The 18,918-nt window shown below is 52.4% G+C and overlaps 1 protein-coding gene across 2 annotated transcripts in view; it reads left to right on the top strand.

Annotated features, from left to right (window-relative positions):
- ZFHX3 (zinc finger homeobox 3) overlaps positions 1-18,918 on the top strand; it is a 125,330-nt gene that overhangs the window by 54,212 nt on the left and 52,200 nt on the right. For both annotated transcript variants that reach the window (XM_084215096.1, XM_084215097.1), the window contains exon 4: positions 13,905-14,136. In XM_084215096.1, coding sequence (XP_084071222.1) covers positions 13,905-14,136 — 232 coding nt within the window. The remainder of the gene's footprint in view (positions 1-13,904; positions 14,137-18,918) is intronic.

Here is an 18,918-nt window from a genome sequence, read left to right as displayed (position 1 = left end):
GTTTCTTTGTGATTCTGTTGCACACATCATGCTGGTTAAACAGACTTCATGGACCCTGTTCAAAATGCCTGTGCAGGCTGCTGGGAGCTGCCAGGGAGACCCCAGGGTGTCCTGCTCCACAGGGAGGAGCAAGTCCCAGGCAGCCTGGTCTGGGCTGCACGCTGCGCAGACTGCACGTGGGGGAAATGCCATGTAATGGCTCTGCTCAGTTAAAAACTCTGAAAGGGCAGCTGTGAAGATCGAAGGGATTGTTTACATTCTTGCTGCAAGTACAGGGCTGAGGCAGAGGGGACCTCCTCCCACCCCCTCGCTGGGGGCGAGGCAGAGGGGACCCCATCCTGCCTCATCAGCTCTGCTTGGCATGAGGAAGGGAGTTTGGAAACCTGAACTGCTCTGGTGAGGTCAGCAGTTCACACTCAAGGCAGTGGAGGGCACAAAGTGCTGTCTTGTCTGTCTGAGGTGAATGTGGTCCGTCTGGTTCTTGCAGCATTGGGAGGGCTCCCTGCCCTGCCTCTTCAGGGGAGAGGCAAAATGAACATTTCTTCAACGTTTTATTGAGTCTTTGCTCATGAGGGCAGAGCGTGGCGTGATCGCCCTACAGAAGAAGGGAGCAGATCATATCCTGGTGCTGAAAATCAGTGCTCACTGCAGGACAGCTCTTGTCAGCCTCTCTGAGACTCCCCCCGTTCAGCATCTGGCTGCCAGCCGGGGGAATGGGGACAGCCGTGGCACCACAGTGGTGTCAGTGCAAGGGCTCCACCAGTGGGTGTTGTGGTACCTTCCCCCCTTGGTGTGGTTCTGCACGCCGGTACCATTTGGGCAGGGTGTGCACGTGTGTCCCTCACCCGCGGCCAGCCCTGCTGTGGCCAGGTGCCGTCACGCTTCCTGGGCATATCCCCATGAAAACTGGGCTTGGGAAATGTCCCGTGTTCTGTGTGTGCTGCCTTGGCCTTTCATTCTACTTGGGTACTAGGGGAGTCAGATGGTTCCCTGCATCTCACTGAGCAGATTCCTTCTGGACGCAGCGGACTCGTGGCTGCAGCCCTTGGCTGCAGCCAGGGACCAGGGCCCCCAGCTGTGTGCTCAGGGAGAGCTGCTGGAATGGAAAGGCAGCCCCAGCACACTGGAAACGCCCCATGAGAGAGTGCTGGAGGCAGTGGTTGAGCTGCCTGGTACAGCTGCGGGGGAAGAGCATCTTCCTGGGGTCTCAGCATCCTCGATGAGTCGCAGTTGGCAGCTTGATTCAGTGTAATGGATGTGTGCTCATTTCCCACAGCTGATGAGGATTATATCAGCTTGGTTTAACAGTCTCATTTGCTGCTCCCAGTGCACACTTGTTTTAATGCGTTTCAGTTAATGAGGTAGAAGAGAGAATGAGGTGTTACTGTTTATGTACAGACAGCGAGGCTGTGCCGAGGGCTCAGGAGCCCCGCAGTCCCTGCCCAGTGCTCTCCAAGGGACAGCATTAGCTGGCATTTATAGAAAATTTATTGGCTGCGGTTTATCCAGGTAAAATTTCTCCCAATGGTGCACATTTCTCTCTCCTGCCTACCTTATGCTTTATTGCAAGCTACAAGACGTGTTGCCAGCAGCCTGTCCACAGACAGGGGATGTCAGCGGGCTGAGGGGCTGGTGTTGAGTATCACAATACACCCCAACATGTTTGATGTGGGCAAAGCTGCTGCCATCTACCTGGGGTAAAAAGTTCTCGTGTGCCCCGAGGGGGTTTATGGCTGGGACACTCCATGCTTTCATTGTTCTGCTGCTGTGGTATTGTCAGGGCCGTGCAGAGCCAGGCACTGGGTGAATCGGTTCCTTCAGCAGTGTCCTCAGAGCGCCTACCTGCTGTGACCCGTCCAAAGGAGGTGTGCTGTGCCCAGGTGTGGAAACGGACGCCAGTGCCCTGACCAGTGTGATTCTGCCTTCCTGAGGAACTGGTTATCCTTGTGCCGATGGTGAATATTTGCCATGGGCTGGGCTGGAGCTGCACTCCTCGTAGTGGCATCCCATATCCTCAGCCCCTGCCTGGTGCCAGTGAATGGTCGAGGCCAGTGCCTCCATGCTGGCTGAGGTCCAGGCTGGCACCAGGGCTGACAGCAGCCAGAGGCCGTGCATGCGGTGCTGCTTTGAAGGTGAAGCTGCTGTTGGTTTAAGTGGGAATTAAACAATTACCGCGTCTTAGTTCTCCCCACCTCTGGTGGATTGACTCTATAAATTGTCAGCCTGTTGACATTTTAATGTGAATTATGTCATACGGTATCCCCTTTGATTTCAGCATGCCTTAGTTTGTAAATACACGAGCCTCTCAAAGGGCTGTGGTTAGCGCACACGCGGAGGCCCGGGGGGTTTTGGTGGGGAAGGAGAGCAGCGCTCGCTCTGGTGCCTGGCACGGCTCTCAGCCGCGCTGACGGAGTGCCTGGGGCTCGTGGGGCTGAGGGCTCCGCAGCCTGGCACCCCGGGCATTCCCGGGCATTCCCGGCTCCCCCGTGCCGGGTGTGCCTGCTCCCCTGCCCTGCGCGGGGTGAGCGCTGCGTGCGTCAGCGTGGGGCTTCTCCCGTGCCCGTCGCTGGTCAGCTCCTCCGGCCAGCTGCAGCAGCTGTGTCTGTCCCCTGGTCTGGTTCCTGCTGGGTCTCCCCATAGCCCTGTCCCCATCCAGTCCCCAGTCTGTTCTGCAGAGAAACTCCTAATTCAGCAGGTCCTGGTCATTTGGGTCAGCCTTCTGTTATGTTCTTTGAAAACTAATCCAGAGAGTTGTTGTAATCTTCGCACGGAGGGGCTTTAGGCAGGGTCAGCAGAAGAGCGGGGAGCTCTGCTGGGATGACCCCTTCTGCCTTCAGGTGAGACTCACCTCCTTCCTCTCCAGCACAAAGCCAGAGGGTGTGAGTTTGAGTATTCTGATTTCCTTCACTTTGCGCCAAACATTTGTGGGACTTGTGTAACTCTGGGGTTAGTGCAGGTGTGTCACGTTAGGGCCACGCTTGTACTCTTGGGGGTGTCTGCAGGGTGCACATGCTGTGGCACCTACTGCTGAGCCCAGGACCTGCCCCTGGGAGGAGGCACAGAGGAAGGACAGCACCCGGCTTTGGCTTTTGACCACTAGCAGCAGTGCTGGAAAGGGACCTGCTGCTGGCAGTCCCTCAGAGAAGGGACCTGCTGTCCCAGAGCAGGTTTTCAAGCATGCTGTGACCGTAGGTGGGAGAGGCTTAACGGCTTTGGAGTCCTGCAGGTGATGTTTTCGTGTCCTGGGGTCTGTGTTACAGACACCTCTGGCTGCCTGTGAGTGTTTTTCATGGTCCCACCAAGCAGGAACTTTGCTTTTATCATTTTCACACCTTCTTGGCTCTGACTTACCTGGATTTCCCAGTGCATGCCCACCTAGGCCTATCAAAGTGTCTGACTCTGGGCTGTGCAGGAAGATTATCCGGACATGAAACCTGCAGACTGACCTCCTGCTAGCATATGGTAACCACAAGCAGGTATTTTTGCAGGTAGGTTAATCCCATGTGGTCACAGAAATTAGAATTTTGGGGCAGCTGGAGTAACTGGAGTTACACCTGCAATTTCATAAACAGAGTTTAGAAATCTGTTAGCTCCTCACACCTTTCTGTGAGTGGATGCTGCTCCTAAAAAAAGGTTTTGTTGCTTCTGTTTTATTTTTGCATTGCAGTGGTCAGTCCACCCTCCTAATGCTGAGTGTTTGTCATTTAGCCCGTGTGTGTCTCTGCAGACTGCCCACTGGGATTGCAGAGCCAGAATGGCTCAAACCAGTAGATAGTGGGCCCAGTTTTTCCCAGGGGTTTCTGTATCTGTGAAGGCAAATGCCAGTTGGTGCAGATACACAGGAACAAAGAGAGCACCAAAGAGCAGAGACATTTATCATCTCTGGTTTGCTCTGTTTGCCTCAGTGTGCTTCTGCACTCTCCGTGTTTCCATTGCTGTAGTCTGTCTTGGAGGGAATAGCTGTAACTAATGCTCAGAGGCATTCTATTCTCTTGTAGATCCCTCTGCAGAATTATTCTGCAGTTGAATGAGATTTTAGATATACACAGGAAATACACAGCAGCAAACCCAACTGTTCATAGGCTACAAACTGCTTGGTGGCAGTATGGAATCCATGAGCCAGACAGTTGTGCTGCTGTGGATTGCTGTGGGTCACTCATGTGTCTGTCCTTCCTGGTGGAAACCAGGTGGGCTGGGAGCTATTACATGCCCAAGGACGGGGGGATCTCCCAGTTAAACTTGGAGGAGGCTGTGTTTGGAGGCTTCTCCTCCCCAAGAGCTTGGTGGCTTTCCTTACAGAGTAGTTGCTCAGGGGTGTGGGGCAAGGAGCAATTGCATGAATTTCTGTACACAGCTCTTAGGACACATTAGTGTAAATTGAGTCACGAAGCCCTCACAACCTTGTAGAACATAGCAAGTAGCAGGTTGCCTTAATTCTGCCCTTTGTGTGCAGACATTATTTTGGTTCTTAATTATAAGTAGTTCCATACATATTTTTCCAGCAGGATTCTTGCCTCATTCTGTGAGTAATTATTCCATTTCTTTTTATCTTCCTCTTTCATTACATTGCCCCAGGCTTTGTCTAATACAATCCAAAGCTTTCACTGAATGAAGAATTATTTATTTTCTCATGGGCATTTCCGTGGTGCTTGTGTTCTGTTTGTGTTTCACAGACACTTAAAGAACTTACCTTGGCAGCGTGGTCTGAAATCAGCTTCAAATGTTCAGGGTAGGCTGATGCACACCATGTGTCTCAGAGGTCGTGCTCTGGCTCCCCAGCCTGGTGCCCAGCCCTGCAGCCTGTGCCACTGGCAAAGGGTTGCTCCACTGCCAGGAGCCTTCCCTGGCTCCAGGGTTTTCAGCTCACCTTCAAGACTCAAGGAGTATTATATATTTCCTCTTTCTGCTCCCATTCTGTCATATTAGTCCATCATAGCATCCTTTAGTTTTCCTTCCTCCCTTATCACCTGATCTTGAAAAATCCTTGTTGTGGACTGTGGGTAGAGGATGGGCTGGGTTTTTTGTTTTTCCACAGATCTCTGTTGGCTTCTGTATGAGGAGATTGTGTCCTCTGTGTCTTTGATACTGATACTCTGATTTATGGAGAGGATTGAACAATTGTCTTGTGCGTTGTTGTTACTGGTTTTGGTTATCTGCTGGGAGTTGAGGGAGTACAGTGCTGAAAAAAGTTAGAAAGAAGCAGTATGAAAACAAGGAAAGCTTCAGTCCATCACAGCTTCCCTGGAGATGCATGAAGCAATAAATCCCGGGCAAGGGGAGTCAATCTGTGTCCGTAGTGTTTTATTAAATAGTGTGAGCTCAGGCTGGCTTTCTGTGGCTGGTTCAGGGTCCCACATGGTTTCATGGGCATTATTACAGCAGTCCCTGGCCGCACACGGGGGTCCCCTCTGTCCCCCCGTCCTGCCTCCAGCAGGACCTCAGCCCCACGGTGCTGCTGGGCTCTGCTGGGTTCTGTTCTGCAGCCACTGGGGTGCCTGCAGCTGGGGCAGCAGGAAAGGGACTGGCACACCTGGCTGCCCCGGGACTCTGGGACGTGGGGCAGGGCACAGTGGTGTCAGACAGTCCTCAGGCTTTTCCTTCGGAGACCAGTGGTTCTTTTCCAAAAGACTTAATATGGAGGGGAAATAGCATTTTAATTTAAATCCTTAAAGCAGGCTCTACACATGGAGAGGGGTTTGGGCAGCTAAGTGAGCTGCATTTTCTGAGCTGTGTTATCAGCACAAGACCAAGGAGTGTGCTGCATCAGAGCCCCTCGGAGAGCCCTCCTGTGTAACACAGGGAGCCTTCCTGGGGCTGTAGGAGGAAGCAAAACATCACTGGTATGGAGAGTCCTAGCCTCGCTCTGTGTTACAGAAAGCCCTCTTCAATCACTCAGCAGCTACACAATTACAATATGGACCACAGATTTCAATCCTGCCTCTTTCTAGGTTCCCCCCAGACGTTTTGATTACATAGTTTACTTTTTATCCAGTGTTTTTCCATATTCCCAGGCTGCTCTCGTTCACCTGAGTGTTCACAGCTTAGCAACTCACACTGAACTGATTATTTTCAAGTAGATGTACAAAATGTGTTATAAATGTCTGGGCAGTGGCATTGTGAGGCCTGCTTATGGTTATTGTCTTCAGTTGTTTTTTACCCATTTGTTTTCCTGACCCTGAAAAAGACAAGGCTCCCTGAATTCCTCAGCTCCTGCCTATCCCAGTACTGAGACAGGAAAGGGCTGGAAGCCCTGAGCCTCTTCCTTGGTGATGTTGCTGCATTCTGGCACTTTTTTTTTTTTTCTTTTTTCCTCACTCCGTCCTATTGCTGTCCATACAGTGCTTTTCTGGCAAAAGTGCAGCTTTTCCACTGTGTTTCTCCAGGGATGGCAGCATCCATGGAAATATGAAGTGACAAAACTGTATGCTTTCCTGAGGATCAGAATGTCCCTAATCCAGGCTTTGGTTCAGTTGCAAGAGGAGTTCAACCATTCCCAGGTCTGTGCTGCTCTACAGGAGCTGCTGGGTGAGGCTGACTCTGGGTGACACCCTGACATCCTGACTGGTCATAGGCAAGGTCACTTTGTGTGAAGTTGCTGGTTCCTGTTGGCCAGAGGTGCAGGGTGAGCAGCAGAGGTGCCCTTGCAGGGCTGTCGTGGGCCCTGTGGTGGAGCCACAGCCAGGCAGGAGCGTGCAGGGTTGAGGGCAGCACTTTAGAGGCCAGCTGATAGGAAATGTACTCTGATGGTGCTGTGGTTTTAGCACTATAATTAGCAGGATCAATACTCACGCTCCTGTGTGCATCTCCACGTGCAGCAGCACTTGTGCCTGCATCTCCCAGGGGAGATTTTGGGCATCTGGAAGATTCTCTGCAGTTAAGTTGTAGTTGCCCAAGGGTGGATTTCCTGTGTTGGCAAGTCTTTGCAGTGCAGCTGTGGGAGAAGAGAAAGTTGGATGCTGTTAGGAGAGTGACCAAGTGCAGTCAGACGTGTTCCTTTCCCCCCTCTCTGGGCTGCTCAACAACTGTATGGTGACCCAGGTGTGCAAGGGATACCTGTGCTACTGGAGTTAGGTGCTGCAGCTGGAGAACAGCATCTCTGGCTGCTCCCTCACCTCCCTTGGCATCTCCTATCTCCCTTGAGAGGTCTTCAGCCAGCATCCCACTCTGTTTCCCCTGCACTGGGAGGGGTTGGCCAGCATAACTGGGCCAATGCTGGCTCCTCCATGGACTTTGTCCTTCCTCTAGACATGGGAAGGAAGTCTTCCACAGGAGGAGTCTTAGTGAAGCTCTTGGCTGTCAGCTGTCCCTATACAGGTTTGCATCTCCAGGCATCTCTTCCAAGGAATGATTAATTAATGCTTGCAGGTCTGTTGCACAATTAAAAAGGTGTGGGGGCTGTGATTACAAGTTGAGCCTTTCTTGGCACTTGCTTTCTGTTAACCTCTGTTGTTCTCTGTCCACAGACCCCGTGGGACTGTGGGTGTGCAGGGATGCTGCTCATCACGGGCAGCATAAACAATGTCCTTGTTAGGAGCTGCTCCAAGACCCTATGAAGAAGTTGGCTGCTGAAGCCAAGCAGTAGCTGGGACTGTGCCTCCCCCTGGGCTTTAGCCCCTCCTCATTAAGCAGGTCCGGGCTATTGATTGGGAGCTTGTGTTTGGAAGAGTCTTACTTACTCTATGCATTATCTTGACAGATTGATCAGACCTGATTGAGAACCTCTTAAAGGAACGAACAGCTGTAATGGGAAAGTTGGACTCTGTCATCCGTTAGGATGATTCTGGGAGCGAGAAGAACGAGGCTGACATCTTGGAGCAATTGTATTTACAATTAACATGGCTGAAAACGATTGCCTCTATTGATCCCCCCTTCCTGCAATTACAGCCCCATTGTTTACATTCCAGCACTTCAGTTATAAAAAGGAAATTCAATAATTATTGCATTATTTAAAGTTAAAGTGCCACAGAGTTTGCTGGCTATGCTTGCTGGTTGATTTAACGTTCAGTAAAATCCATGCTGAGCTCTCCATCCTTAGGCTGAGCAATATTTGGCTTTTAATGAGACTTCAAGGGCTGGTGGAGCAAACCCCATTTGCTGGGTCACTTTTGGGTTTGTGGGGGAACCCAAAACCTTGGAGCACGGCTACGTGGCTAACAAGGAGAGCATCTGTGGCATTCACTTATTGCCAGGCAGGGCTGGAGGGCTCAGAAAATACAGATGTGGTGGGGTATAGGGATGGCTGTTAATGGGGGCAGTTGTGTCTGTTCTTCCGGCCTTTTGTTGGGAATTGGGAACTTGGACTGGTACCTCAGCCTCTGTGGCAGGAGGGAGTGCTATATTTCCAGCCTCTAGGTAAGAAAGATAAGGATAAAATAAGCAGTTACCACAAGCTCAGCTGCAGAAACTCAGGTGCAAATGAGCCTGACCCCCAGCACTGGCGCTGCAGCACGGAGGTGTGATGCACGGAGGCAGGAGGAGGGAAGGGTTTGTAACACTGCTCCTTTGGAAGCAGTAAACAATTTGGTTGGATATGAAAGAGCAGAAGTTCAGCTTTTGTATCTGCTGGATGCAGGATCGATTTCCCCCCTTGCTGTTGGCACTGCAGCCCTCCCCAGCACGGGTCCTACTGCGCACTGCCCGCCCGCCACTCCCGGCTCCAGGAAATTCCAGCTGGGGCTGCAGGTGTGAAAGGAGAGCAAGATGGATTGGCCAGCCCTGACTTTTATGGAGTACTTGGAACAGACCAGGATCAGACAGCTGCATCCACATGACTTTCATTAAAAATTCAGATTCTTCACTTGCAGGGCTGTGTGATTTATCTCATGCAGCACATCAGAGGCACTCGGGGGGCAGGAGATGCTCACGAGGCCTCTGAGGTCTGCAGCGGGGTCGGGTCCCTTTTTGTGGTGACCCACAGTCCCGCTCCAGCCCCGCTGTAAGGGTCACCTATCCTTCCCCAGGGGCATACAGTCCTCACTGGCACCTGAAGAGTTTCCTACCAAGCCTGTGACTAATTACCCCTGTCTGACCTCACTCTGAAGAAAAGTCAGTCTCTGGGTTTTCTCCTATGCTGCAGATCTCCTGGCAGGGCTGAAGTGGTTCCAGTAGCTCCTGAGCTTGGGTCAACCTCTCCGAGTAATCGCTGAGGCTCTGCCTGGTTCCGTGTGCTGGTTCCGGTCACTGGGGCTGCTCAGACATCAGTGCTTGTTGGAGAAAGCCAGCGCAGTGCACCTCTATGGTGCTGCTTCTTTCCGTGGCTTTTGTGACCTTCCAGCAGATTTTTGGCTCCTTCTTCCCCAGCTGCATCTGTCAATTCTTTGAAATCACTGCTAGCTTTACCCATCCTAACAGAGCTGAGTGCAGAGTTCAGAGGTACGAAAAAGTGTTACATGTGGAGAAAATCTCTGGCAAAGATGCTGAAGTCTGACAACTTCTTTTTCAAGAAGCTCGGGGTAATGGAGTGACCTTTGTATTCATGGCAGGGTATGCTGTGATGTGCGAGTGCTCGGGAGTTATGTGGAGGAGGTTTCTGCAGACTGTTTGTCAGTGACCCGCACAGCACCTGGCCGTACAGAATGGTCAGAGCAGTGAGGAAGAGGATGTTTGTGCAAGCAGGAGGGTGGGGAAATCGCTGGGGCCATGCCTGATAGGTTTTGCACAGCCCTGCAGTGCTGAGGATCCCAGGGCTGCAGCTGCTGGGTCACAGCCAGGGTGAGGAGCATGGTTCCTTTTTTCGTGCTGGTTTGCTGCTATGTAGCCTTTATGAGCTTATTTTCCTACTTTGGGTTCTGGCCCCCAGTCCTGTTACCTCACCTGCTTGTCCTGCCCTGAGAGATCCAGGCATGTGCAGGGTATCTCACCAGGGGACCACCATCTGCCTGCCCCTGGGGCAGGGACAGAGTTTCTGCTGCTGGTTGTCCTGCCAAAATCTGCAGAAGGGTCCATCCTCAAGTCTGGAGAGAGTTTTCTCACATGTTCTACTGCTTTTGTAGCATGGACACCTCCTGAGGGTGGTGATGGGGTGTCCCACTCTCAGTGCAAACCAAGGACCTGAGGGGTTCCCAGTGCTGTGGGCTTGTCCTGAGCAGCATTCAGGGCCCTCCGAAGGGAAGCTTTGTGCCAGTTAAGCTGCATAGCTGCCAGGCCTTTTTGTACTGAATAATAAACACCCAAAGCACGAGATAGTTCGAAGCGTTGTTGCGCCTCCCTGGTGGGTTGAGGTTACAGGTCAGATGTCCTTCAGTGAAGCTGTTTAACACGGCAGAGAGGGATTGAAGAACCCCCTGGTGCCCCTGGCAGTGCTTCAGGGGGGTTCTGTCCTGTCTCCATCGGAATCAGGCTCATTGCACCATGGCTGAATAAACTTTGTGCAGAAGAGATTTTGAGCAGATAGTGGTTTAGCATCTTTTAAAATGGAAAAGATTTTTTAACATTTAAAAGATGCAGAAAAGCTTAGAAATCAGATGGTGAATATTGAACTGCAGGAACAGCTACAGAGGTGTTCAGGAGTTTGTTGCTTGTGTAACAGCAGCAGCAGCTCGAGTCTCAGTCCTGGGTACTGGAGTCTCAGCTCCAAGGAGCATCGTGTGGTGTGTGGCATGGGCTGAGGGGGCTGTCTGCAGTCGGGCAGCGTGCTGCAGTGTCATGTTCAATTCCACGATTGTTGTAAAGTACTGTGGGTGAAGCAGCATAAGATGAGGAAAGGAGAGATGGTAAAATAAAAAAGAGTTTGGGGTATGTGAAGGATGGAGGGAGAGAAACAAGAACTGACTGTAGCGTCATTCCTTAGTTTGTTTAAAAATCGGATTTCCATAGTTGTACCCTGTGAGCATTTTCTGCTTAGCAGAAGAAAGCATTTCTGAGGCAGACACTGGAGAGTGATGGCTGGACAGTCAGTGTGGCAGGACCGGCCGGCCTGGCACCTGCAGCTGCCACCGGGGCAGTGCCACTGGACCAGTGGCACCTGAGCTGTGCCACCGGTGCAGTGGCACTGGGGCAGGGCCACCAGGGCAGTGGCACTGGGGCAGGGCACTGGAGCAGGGCACCTGAGCTGTGCCACTGGGGCAGTGCCACCAGAGCAGTGGCACCGGAGCAGTGGCACCCCAGCCACACCGCAGGGCCAGGGCAGGGCAGGGCAGGGCTGGGGGACACCGAGGTGGGCTGGCACAGAGTTGGGGCAGAGAAGGGAGATGGGGCCTCTGAGCAGGACCGTGCTGTGCCAAGCGCTGTGGGGACAGGCTGCACTGGGGGCAGCCCTGTGTATGGGGATAGGTGCGGGGAGGCCGCGGCTGGTGCACGGACAGGAACACCCGTGTCCCCTGGGGAGCTGTGCTCGTGAGCCGTATGGTTTCCATCAGAGCGTTCCTCTCTCTGTTTCTGATTTAAAGTGTAGCTTTGACTCACCCTGATCAATATTTTGCATGCCATGCGTGAAGAACCAGATGTTGGAAGTTTCCTATTGTGGGGAGGGAGGGGGGAACACCCCCTCAGACTCACAGAAATCAATGTTTTCTGACAGAAGTTGGTTGGTTTTCCTTGGAACAATATATTCTTTTGATTTTCAAGTTGATTTGTCTTCTAACAAGGTTCTGGTTTAGTATTTTGAATTTGTTTCCTGTGATACGGATAAATTCTCACAAGGGGGAAGTTTAACAGTGTGATGGGCAATAACTACACGTACTTGGACAACATTTCATCACCTCCAACAGCTCACGGCTCGGACTGGCTCGGCCCTCTTGTCTTTTTTCTCTGGACTGCTCCTTTTCTCCGCTGGAGGATGGGTTGAATCAGGTGCATGTGATGCTGTGCCCAGGCTGGGCTTGGTGGCACCCTCAGCCTGTGACTCCTCCAGCATTGTAGGCTGGCGAGGCTGACCCCAGCACAAGAGGTGTTTGGGAGGAAGCAAAAGAGGAGCATAAAATAAGACACACTTATTAAACTGTTTAAAACAAATGTTTTCCTAAAACCCCCTTTTAAATGAGAGCAGTGCAGACTGTGCCTCTGGTTCCACAGAGACCATGTCCTTAATATTTCCTTGAACCCGTGACCAGATTTTCTCTAATTGCTCACTGGGGGTTTTCTCTGGCTCGGCGCAGAAGCTGCCGCTGGGCCCGTGGGCACTTCCTGAGCTCGGTACAGGGTTTGTGGGATGGGAGGACAGGGCTGGTGTGGCTCCTGGAGCCAGAGCCAGGCTGGCAGCAAGGCAGGACCAGGAGGCTGTGGCAGGGGTCGGGCAGAGCCAGGCTGGCGAGGCTGGGCCGCCTGGGATGGGCATGCAGCTCTTGTGGCGCTCGCTGACCTTTCGTGCCTTAAGCCATTCGTCTTTTTCTGGCTCAGGAAGAGGGTAACGCATGCAAACAATAGAAATGAGATGAGGAAGAAGTTCTTATAAGGGAAAACAGCAAAAAATCTTTTGAGGGCACCAGTGGGATTAGTGCCCTCGTGGATTCTTCAAATATTACAGTGAATTTAATTAAATACATCGTGATCCCAAAAGAGGCTCGTCTAATTAGCCAGATCTAGAATACATTTATTCTCTTGCCTTGCTCTTCCAATGAGAAGCCTCAGCATCAGCTCATATCCTATTTTTAATCATTCCTAGACTCAGAGGGCTCTCCTTCCTCCGTGCGAGCAAGGCACACAGCACTGGGTAATATGTGTCTTTAATCTTATCTCAGCTGTAACTGAGGTAATAAGCATCAGAATTTTTTACCAGAAGGTCCTGGCTGCATGTAGGCAATATTTTTGATTGACAAACCTCAACATCAGGTCCAAATCGCCATACTTGTGCCTTGGGCCAAGTGTGTGCTGAGGAAGGCGTTCCATGAGATGATACAAAGACTCAGGGTGGTCTCGGGGTTGGATGGAAGGAGCTGGCAGGCAGTATTGCACAGCTAACTGTTAGATGTGGGGTGGAAACACCAAAGGCCTTCATTGAGGGATTTCATGTTGTTTCACCTTGGTTTTCATTTTTTCTCAGCTAGTGACACACCCTTACTGTGGAATTGGGAAAGTTCCTGTGACCTCCTGCTGCGCAGGGGGAAGGGACAGCAGCTGTGCTGTGGCAGCCAGTGTGGCTGTGCAGGGTGAATTCTACCCTCTGCTTCTAAGAAAAATTTCTATGTCTGTGGGATCCATGACAGGAAATGACTGCTTGTCTCCCCAGAGGCATGGACCTCTGTACCAGGGGACTGATAGGTTTTGCCAAATAATTGTGGTATGATAATCCAGAATGAGCTGTACTGGCTGTGACTGCACAGCTCGGGAGGGGCAGGGTTTTTCAGGTGGTACCTGGCTGCATGCTCACCACTGGCTTTTCAGCCAAGGTCTCTGTCACAGCCATCTTACATGCCAGGCTGCTGCTTCCTTCCTGATCCAAGGGAGTAAAACCTGGATGCCAGAGAGCAGAGAGTTGGATGATGGACAGGATGGCTCTGCTCTCTGTTTCCATACACTGTGTCCAGGGACTCTTTATCTAGTGGGTTTGTTGTGTTCTAGGGTTGCTTTGGTTTTACTCTTCCTACTTTTCCATGAGAATTTACCAAATTTAATTTTGAGTTTGTTATGCAGTTGGATCCCCTCCCAGGACAAGTGTGAAGGAATGAGCCCTGAGTGGGTCATGAGCAGGTATAACTGCTGGGTCTGGTGCTTTCCCTCACTGGTGGGATGATGTTGGCTGTGTCCATCTGTGCTTTGTGCCCATTTCAGCGCATTTTGGTTTTTATGCTCTTCAGCAGGAGATGGTGTAATACCTTGGGAACAAACAGGCGTTGTCTCATTGGATCTGTGTCAAAATGTGGTTCCTTAACTAATTCCCAGGTGGCTTTTAGCAATTTACAGTGGAGTAACCCAGGAGGCTGGGGGTGATAAAGGTCACTGACATCCCTCTGCTTTGCTCTCCGCAGCATCTGCAGCACCATGAGAGCGGGGTCGAAGGTGAAAGCTGCTACTACCACTGCGTACTCTGTAACTACTCCACCAAGGCCAAGCTGAACCTCATCCAGCACGTGCGCTCCATGAAACACCAGCGCAGCGAAAGCCTCCGCAAGCTGCAGCGCCTCCAGAAAGGCCTTCCTGAGGAAGAGGAGGACCTCGGGCAGATCTTCACCATTCGCAAGTGTCCGGCTGCCGAGGCTGGTGAGTGCTGCCTTGGCGTGAGCGGGGCCGAGCTGCGGGGGTGGGCGAGGGGCATCCAACCCACTGTGCTGTTTGGGGACAAACCGGGTGATGTTCCTGTCTTTGTTCCCTGCTGTGGGCTGACACAGCTGATCAGTAATACATTTCAGGAATCCCACCTGCCTGAGGTGGGGTTTGGGAGGTTGATGTGTGTGTTGGTTCAGGTCAGTGTCTTAAGTCCTGGAATACTGTATGAGTATCTAAAGATACTGTCATATCTGGACAACTCAACAAACAGTGCGCCGGTAGATGTTTTGCAATGAGTCAAGTGATGCCCTGAGCACCAGCATAAGCTGTGCCAGCTTGGCACTGATTTCTGGTGCTGCAGCCACTCTGGACTGGGAGGAGGAGCTGGGCAAAAGGGGTGGGCAGAACATGCGAGTTTGCCATGTCTGTTTTCCACGTCTCCTCTAAAGTGAAGGGCTTGTATAAACATTTGCTCACATAGATCATCGGGCAGGGATTGCAGCTGCAAATCCAGCAGGAACTGGTGTGCCTAAAAGGAGCGGCTAGGCTGGATGGAGTAGAGATGGTACTTTGTTTAGTCATGTAATGGGTTGAGATGTTTTTAATGTTCTGAAAAACCCAGGTCTCCTGAAGCCCTCATGGGAGGGAGGAGGAGAATCATCCTGGATCAGCTGGTTTGTGTGCTGTCAAGGCACAATGATGCTGGAGCTGGGGTGTGGCAGCAAAAACCTTCACAATCCTCATAGCTTCAAGCAGGACTTCTTTCTCTGACTGCTGTGAAAATGGGTAAATCCTACAAATAGCCGCTCTGGGGAACTGGCATTCTGCAGTGAATGCTCATGGATACAAGGAGGGTGATCTTGGCTGAAAAGGGTTGAGAAGGGTCAGCAGCAGCAGCTGAGGGAGAACATGTGGGTTTTCAGAAATGTCCCTTGAATTCACATCTGGGTCTCGTTGCTGGTATGCCTGTGAGTAATGAAGATCTGAAATAAACCCAAAACACCCCAAGAGTATGACAGGAGATTTTTCATTAAGAGTTAAATTCAGTCTTGTGGAAAAAAGTGCCCAATCTGTGACCTTGGTGGCCCAGCAGAGTGGAGAGCATGGAGCACGCTTCCCAAAGGTCGCGGTGACAGCGGGAGCGTGGTGCTGCCCGGGGGGACAGCGGGGACAGCAGCCCTGCTGCCCAGGAAAAACATCCCCAATTCCAAAGGGCTCTTTGGGCAGGGCTGTGGGTTGTGAGCTGCTTAAATGCAAAATGAGCACCGAGGGGAAACCATCCGTGCCCTTTGTGATAGACAGAACAACCTTGAAAAGGTTGAGATACTTGTTTACTCTAGAAATTTCTGTTTGCCTTGTCTTTTTCTATACAAACCTTATCTTTCCTGTCCGGCCGCCCAGATTAGGACGTGGCAGGTACTGGGAGGGCAGGAGCTGACTGGCTGGGAGGGGAAACAGTTTGGTGACCATTTTAAAAAACTTATTATTTTTGAAGTAAAAGTCCCGGAAAATCGCTGAAAGGAAAGCTCGATTTACAAATATTTTAATTTCCTTTAAGCTTGTTGGTTCTTCAGCAAAAACTGACAGCAAACAAGTCACAATTTCTTGATCATATTGTATTTCAAAGGTTGTGAATACAACCAAGAATAAGGCTGCAGAAGGCAAAGGGGGTATCTTGGGTAGGTTTTTCAAGTCACTTTAAGCTGAGATACTTAATTTCAAACACCCTCCAGCCCATCCTTCAGCTGAAGTGGGACACCTCACTGGTGTGCTGGGCCAGGCGTCCCTGCAGGGATGGGAGTCAGGTGTGGATGAGAAGCTGCTGTAACCCTGAGGGGGAGAACAGATGCTCCCATCTCCCACTCATTCCGATCCTGTTACATTCCCCCAGATGTGGGGATGCTCGGCTGCGGGGCGCGGGGACAGTGTGACTCTGTGCCCTGTGTCTCCTCCTGCTCTCTAGCAGGTTCTCTCCTGTGTCCCCATCAAGGTGTTTATTGTTGTTTCCTGACCACTGGGTGGACTTTTCCCTGTTGCCTTTTGATAAGGCATCTCTGTGGTATTAGATATCAGCCTCAGACACCTTGACAGATACTTGTCCGTGACACTTCTCTGGTCTGTGACACGTCTCTGCTGGGGCACAGAGGGACAGGGACTTTGTTGTGGCTGTGCTGTAGTCCGAGTGCAGTGGTGTGTTCTGTCCCGTGCCCTCGTGTGCCGCAGTGGAGTCGCCCCATTCCCTCCTGCTCCATCCGCTGTCTGTGCTGAGCGCCGCTGCTGGGGCTGAGCGCTGCGTGTGCCTGCCGTGGGTGTGCCTGCCGTGGGTGTGCCTGCCGTGGGTGTGCCTGCCGTGGGTGTGCCTGCCGTGGGTGTGCCTGCCGTGGGTGTGCCTGCTCACCTGCTCTGGGTGTGCCTGCTCTGGGTGTGCCTGTTCACCTGCTCTGGGTGTGCCTGCTCTGGGTGTGCCTGCTCACCTGCTCTGCGTGTGCCTGCTCACCTGCTCTGGGTGTGCCTCCTCTGGGTGTGCCTGCTCACCTGCTGTGGGTGTGCCTGCTGTGGGTGTGCCTGCTCACCTGCTGTGGGTGTGCCTGCTCACCTGCTCTGGGTGTGCCTGCTGTGGGTGTGCCTGCTGTGGGTGTGCCTGTTCACCTGCTCTGGGTGTGCCTGCTGTGGGTGTGCCTGCTCACCTGCTCTGGGTGTGCCTGCTCACCTGCTCTGGGTGTACCTGCTCTGGGTGTGCCTGCTCTGGGTGTGGCTGCTCACCTGCTGTGGGTGTGGCTGCTCTGGGTGTGCCTGCTCACCTGCTCTGGGTGTGCCTGCTCACCTGCTCTGGGTGTACCTGCTCTGGGTGTGCCTGCTCACCTGCTGTGGGTGTGCCTGCTGTGGGTGTGCCTGCTGTGGGTGTGCCTGCTCACCTGCTCTGGGTGTGCCTGCTGTGGGTGTGCCTGCTCTGGGTGTGGCTGCTCACCTGCTGTGGGTGTGGCTGCTCTGGGTGTGGCTGCTCTGGGTGTGGCTGCTCACCTGCTCTGGGTGTGCCTGCTCTGGGTGTGCCTGCTCTGGGTGTACCTGCTCACCTGCTCTGGGTGTGCCTGCTCTGGGTGTGCCTGCTGTGGGTGTGCCTGCTGTGGGTGCACCTGCTCTGTGTGTACCTACTCTGCGTGTACCTACTCGCTGGTGCCTGCAAGCATGTAGGAGAGAGCAGTGCTGTCTGGAGATAGTGAGTAGATATTTGCTTGTGTAGATGCATCTCAATCTGTTGGAAGAGAGCTCTGATCACATCTTAATTAGTCCTCTAACAATCTGCAAAGGTCAGTGCCAATTGCCTATTCATTTACATTTGTAATTGTGATGGTTCTTGATTGCACATTAGTTGCAACTCACTCCCTCCCACCCTGCAGAAGCACAGGGAGCCTGAGCAGCCGCCCCAGGAACACGGGGACCTTTGTCCCTGCCTGTGCCAGCCCCTCGGCCCTCTCCAAACCTGGGTGTCTTTTGGGGAAGAGTATTAGGATCTGCCCTCCACTTCCAGTAAAGGGATGACGAAGTTGTTGGCAGGGAAATTATAGGGACATCAGGCAGGAAACCCAGTCCTCCCTGAACTGGATAATTAAAGACAATTAAACTTTTCTTTGTGCTTTGAGAAGTGTGCTTATTATGCAGGAGATGGGGGAGCGGCTGGAAGTTCAGCTGGTTTGTTGATCAGAGAGAACACAGCTTCAGGGAAGGGGGTATTGTCCTCTCAGGGTATTTTTGAACATCTCCTGCTGCGGTATCTGAGCTGCTGCCGCTGCAGATGTCAGCCCCTTGCTGCAGCAGCATCTGTGTAATGTTACCCATAAGCTAATTGATTTTTAATGATGGGGGTTTAGAGAAGAAAAAAGTAAAGAAAGAGTGGCCATAATAAAAACCGAAATGTTCTCAAGATGTTGATGAATGCACTTACAGCTCATTAGATAATGACAGAAACAAATGTGGAACAACCTGCATCGAATTTTCATTCTGACTTTGGAAGTGTTTCTTTCATCCCAGAAGGCATCGAGCACCACCCCCCTCTCTGTAGCCGGGGCAGCCGTGCACAGGGGCTGCACAGGGTCCTTGGTCAGAGCGGGATTTCTGCTCTGTGTCCAGCCCATGGTGCCCCTGCTCTGCCCATGGTATTCCTCTCCACGTGCCACCCACACAGGGGGGGTGTTGGGCCCCCGCTGCTCAGCCTGTGTCCCCCCACGCAAGTGCTTGATGGGTTTCCTCCCTTACCCGTTTCTCCTGACTCCTCCTGTTTTCCATCTCCGCTCTCCCTTTCCGTGGTGTCTTCCTGTGGGAGCAGCAGAAGGGCTTTGCCCAGCCTCCCCACAGTGTGGGACGGACATCCTTTGGGTGTCCGTCAGGTGGCCATGCTCCTTGCCTGCACCAGCCTCTCCCCCCTTTGCTGCAGAGGGCAGTGCCTGTGTTGGCCACAGTCACAGCAATCCTTCCTGACTGTCACAGCAATACTTCTCATTGCTGCCAGTTCCTTGGCCATCATCTCCTTGCAGCCAGGATTCTTGTTGGGGCCCTTGCAGGAGGAGCAGGGCTGGCACTTCAGCGGCCCTTGCTGGACATCAAAAGCTGTGAACAGCCCCTTTGTCCCAGTAGGACAGGGGGCTGGGGAGGCTGGGGAACCCCTTGCTGGGGGCTGGGGAGGCCACCTCTGCCCCTCTGCCAGCCCACAGCAAGGCGCTGGCTGCTCTCCCTGCTCCAGACAGGGCGGTTACAGTTATTTTGAGGAATACCTTTACT

This window comes from Fringilla coelebs, assembly GCF_963513975.1.
Source record: "Fringilla coelebs genome assembly, chromosome: 14".
Lineage (NCBI taxonomy): Eukaryota > Metazoa > Chordata > Aves > Passeriformes > Fringillidae > Fringilla > Fringilla coelebs.
This window is presented reverse-complemented; position numbering and strand designations above follow the sequence as displayed.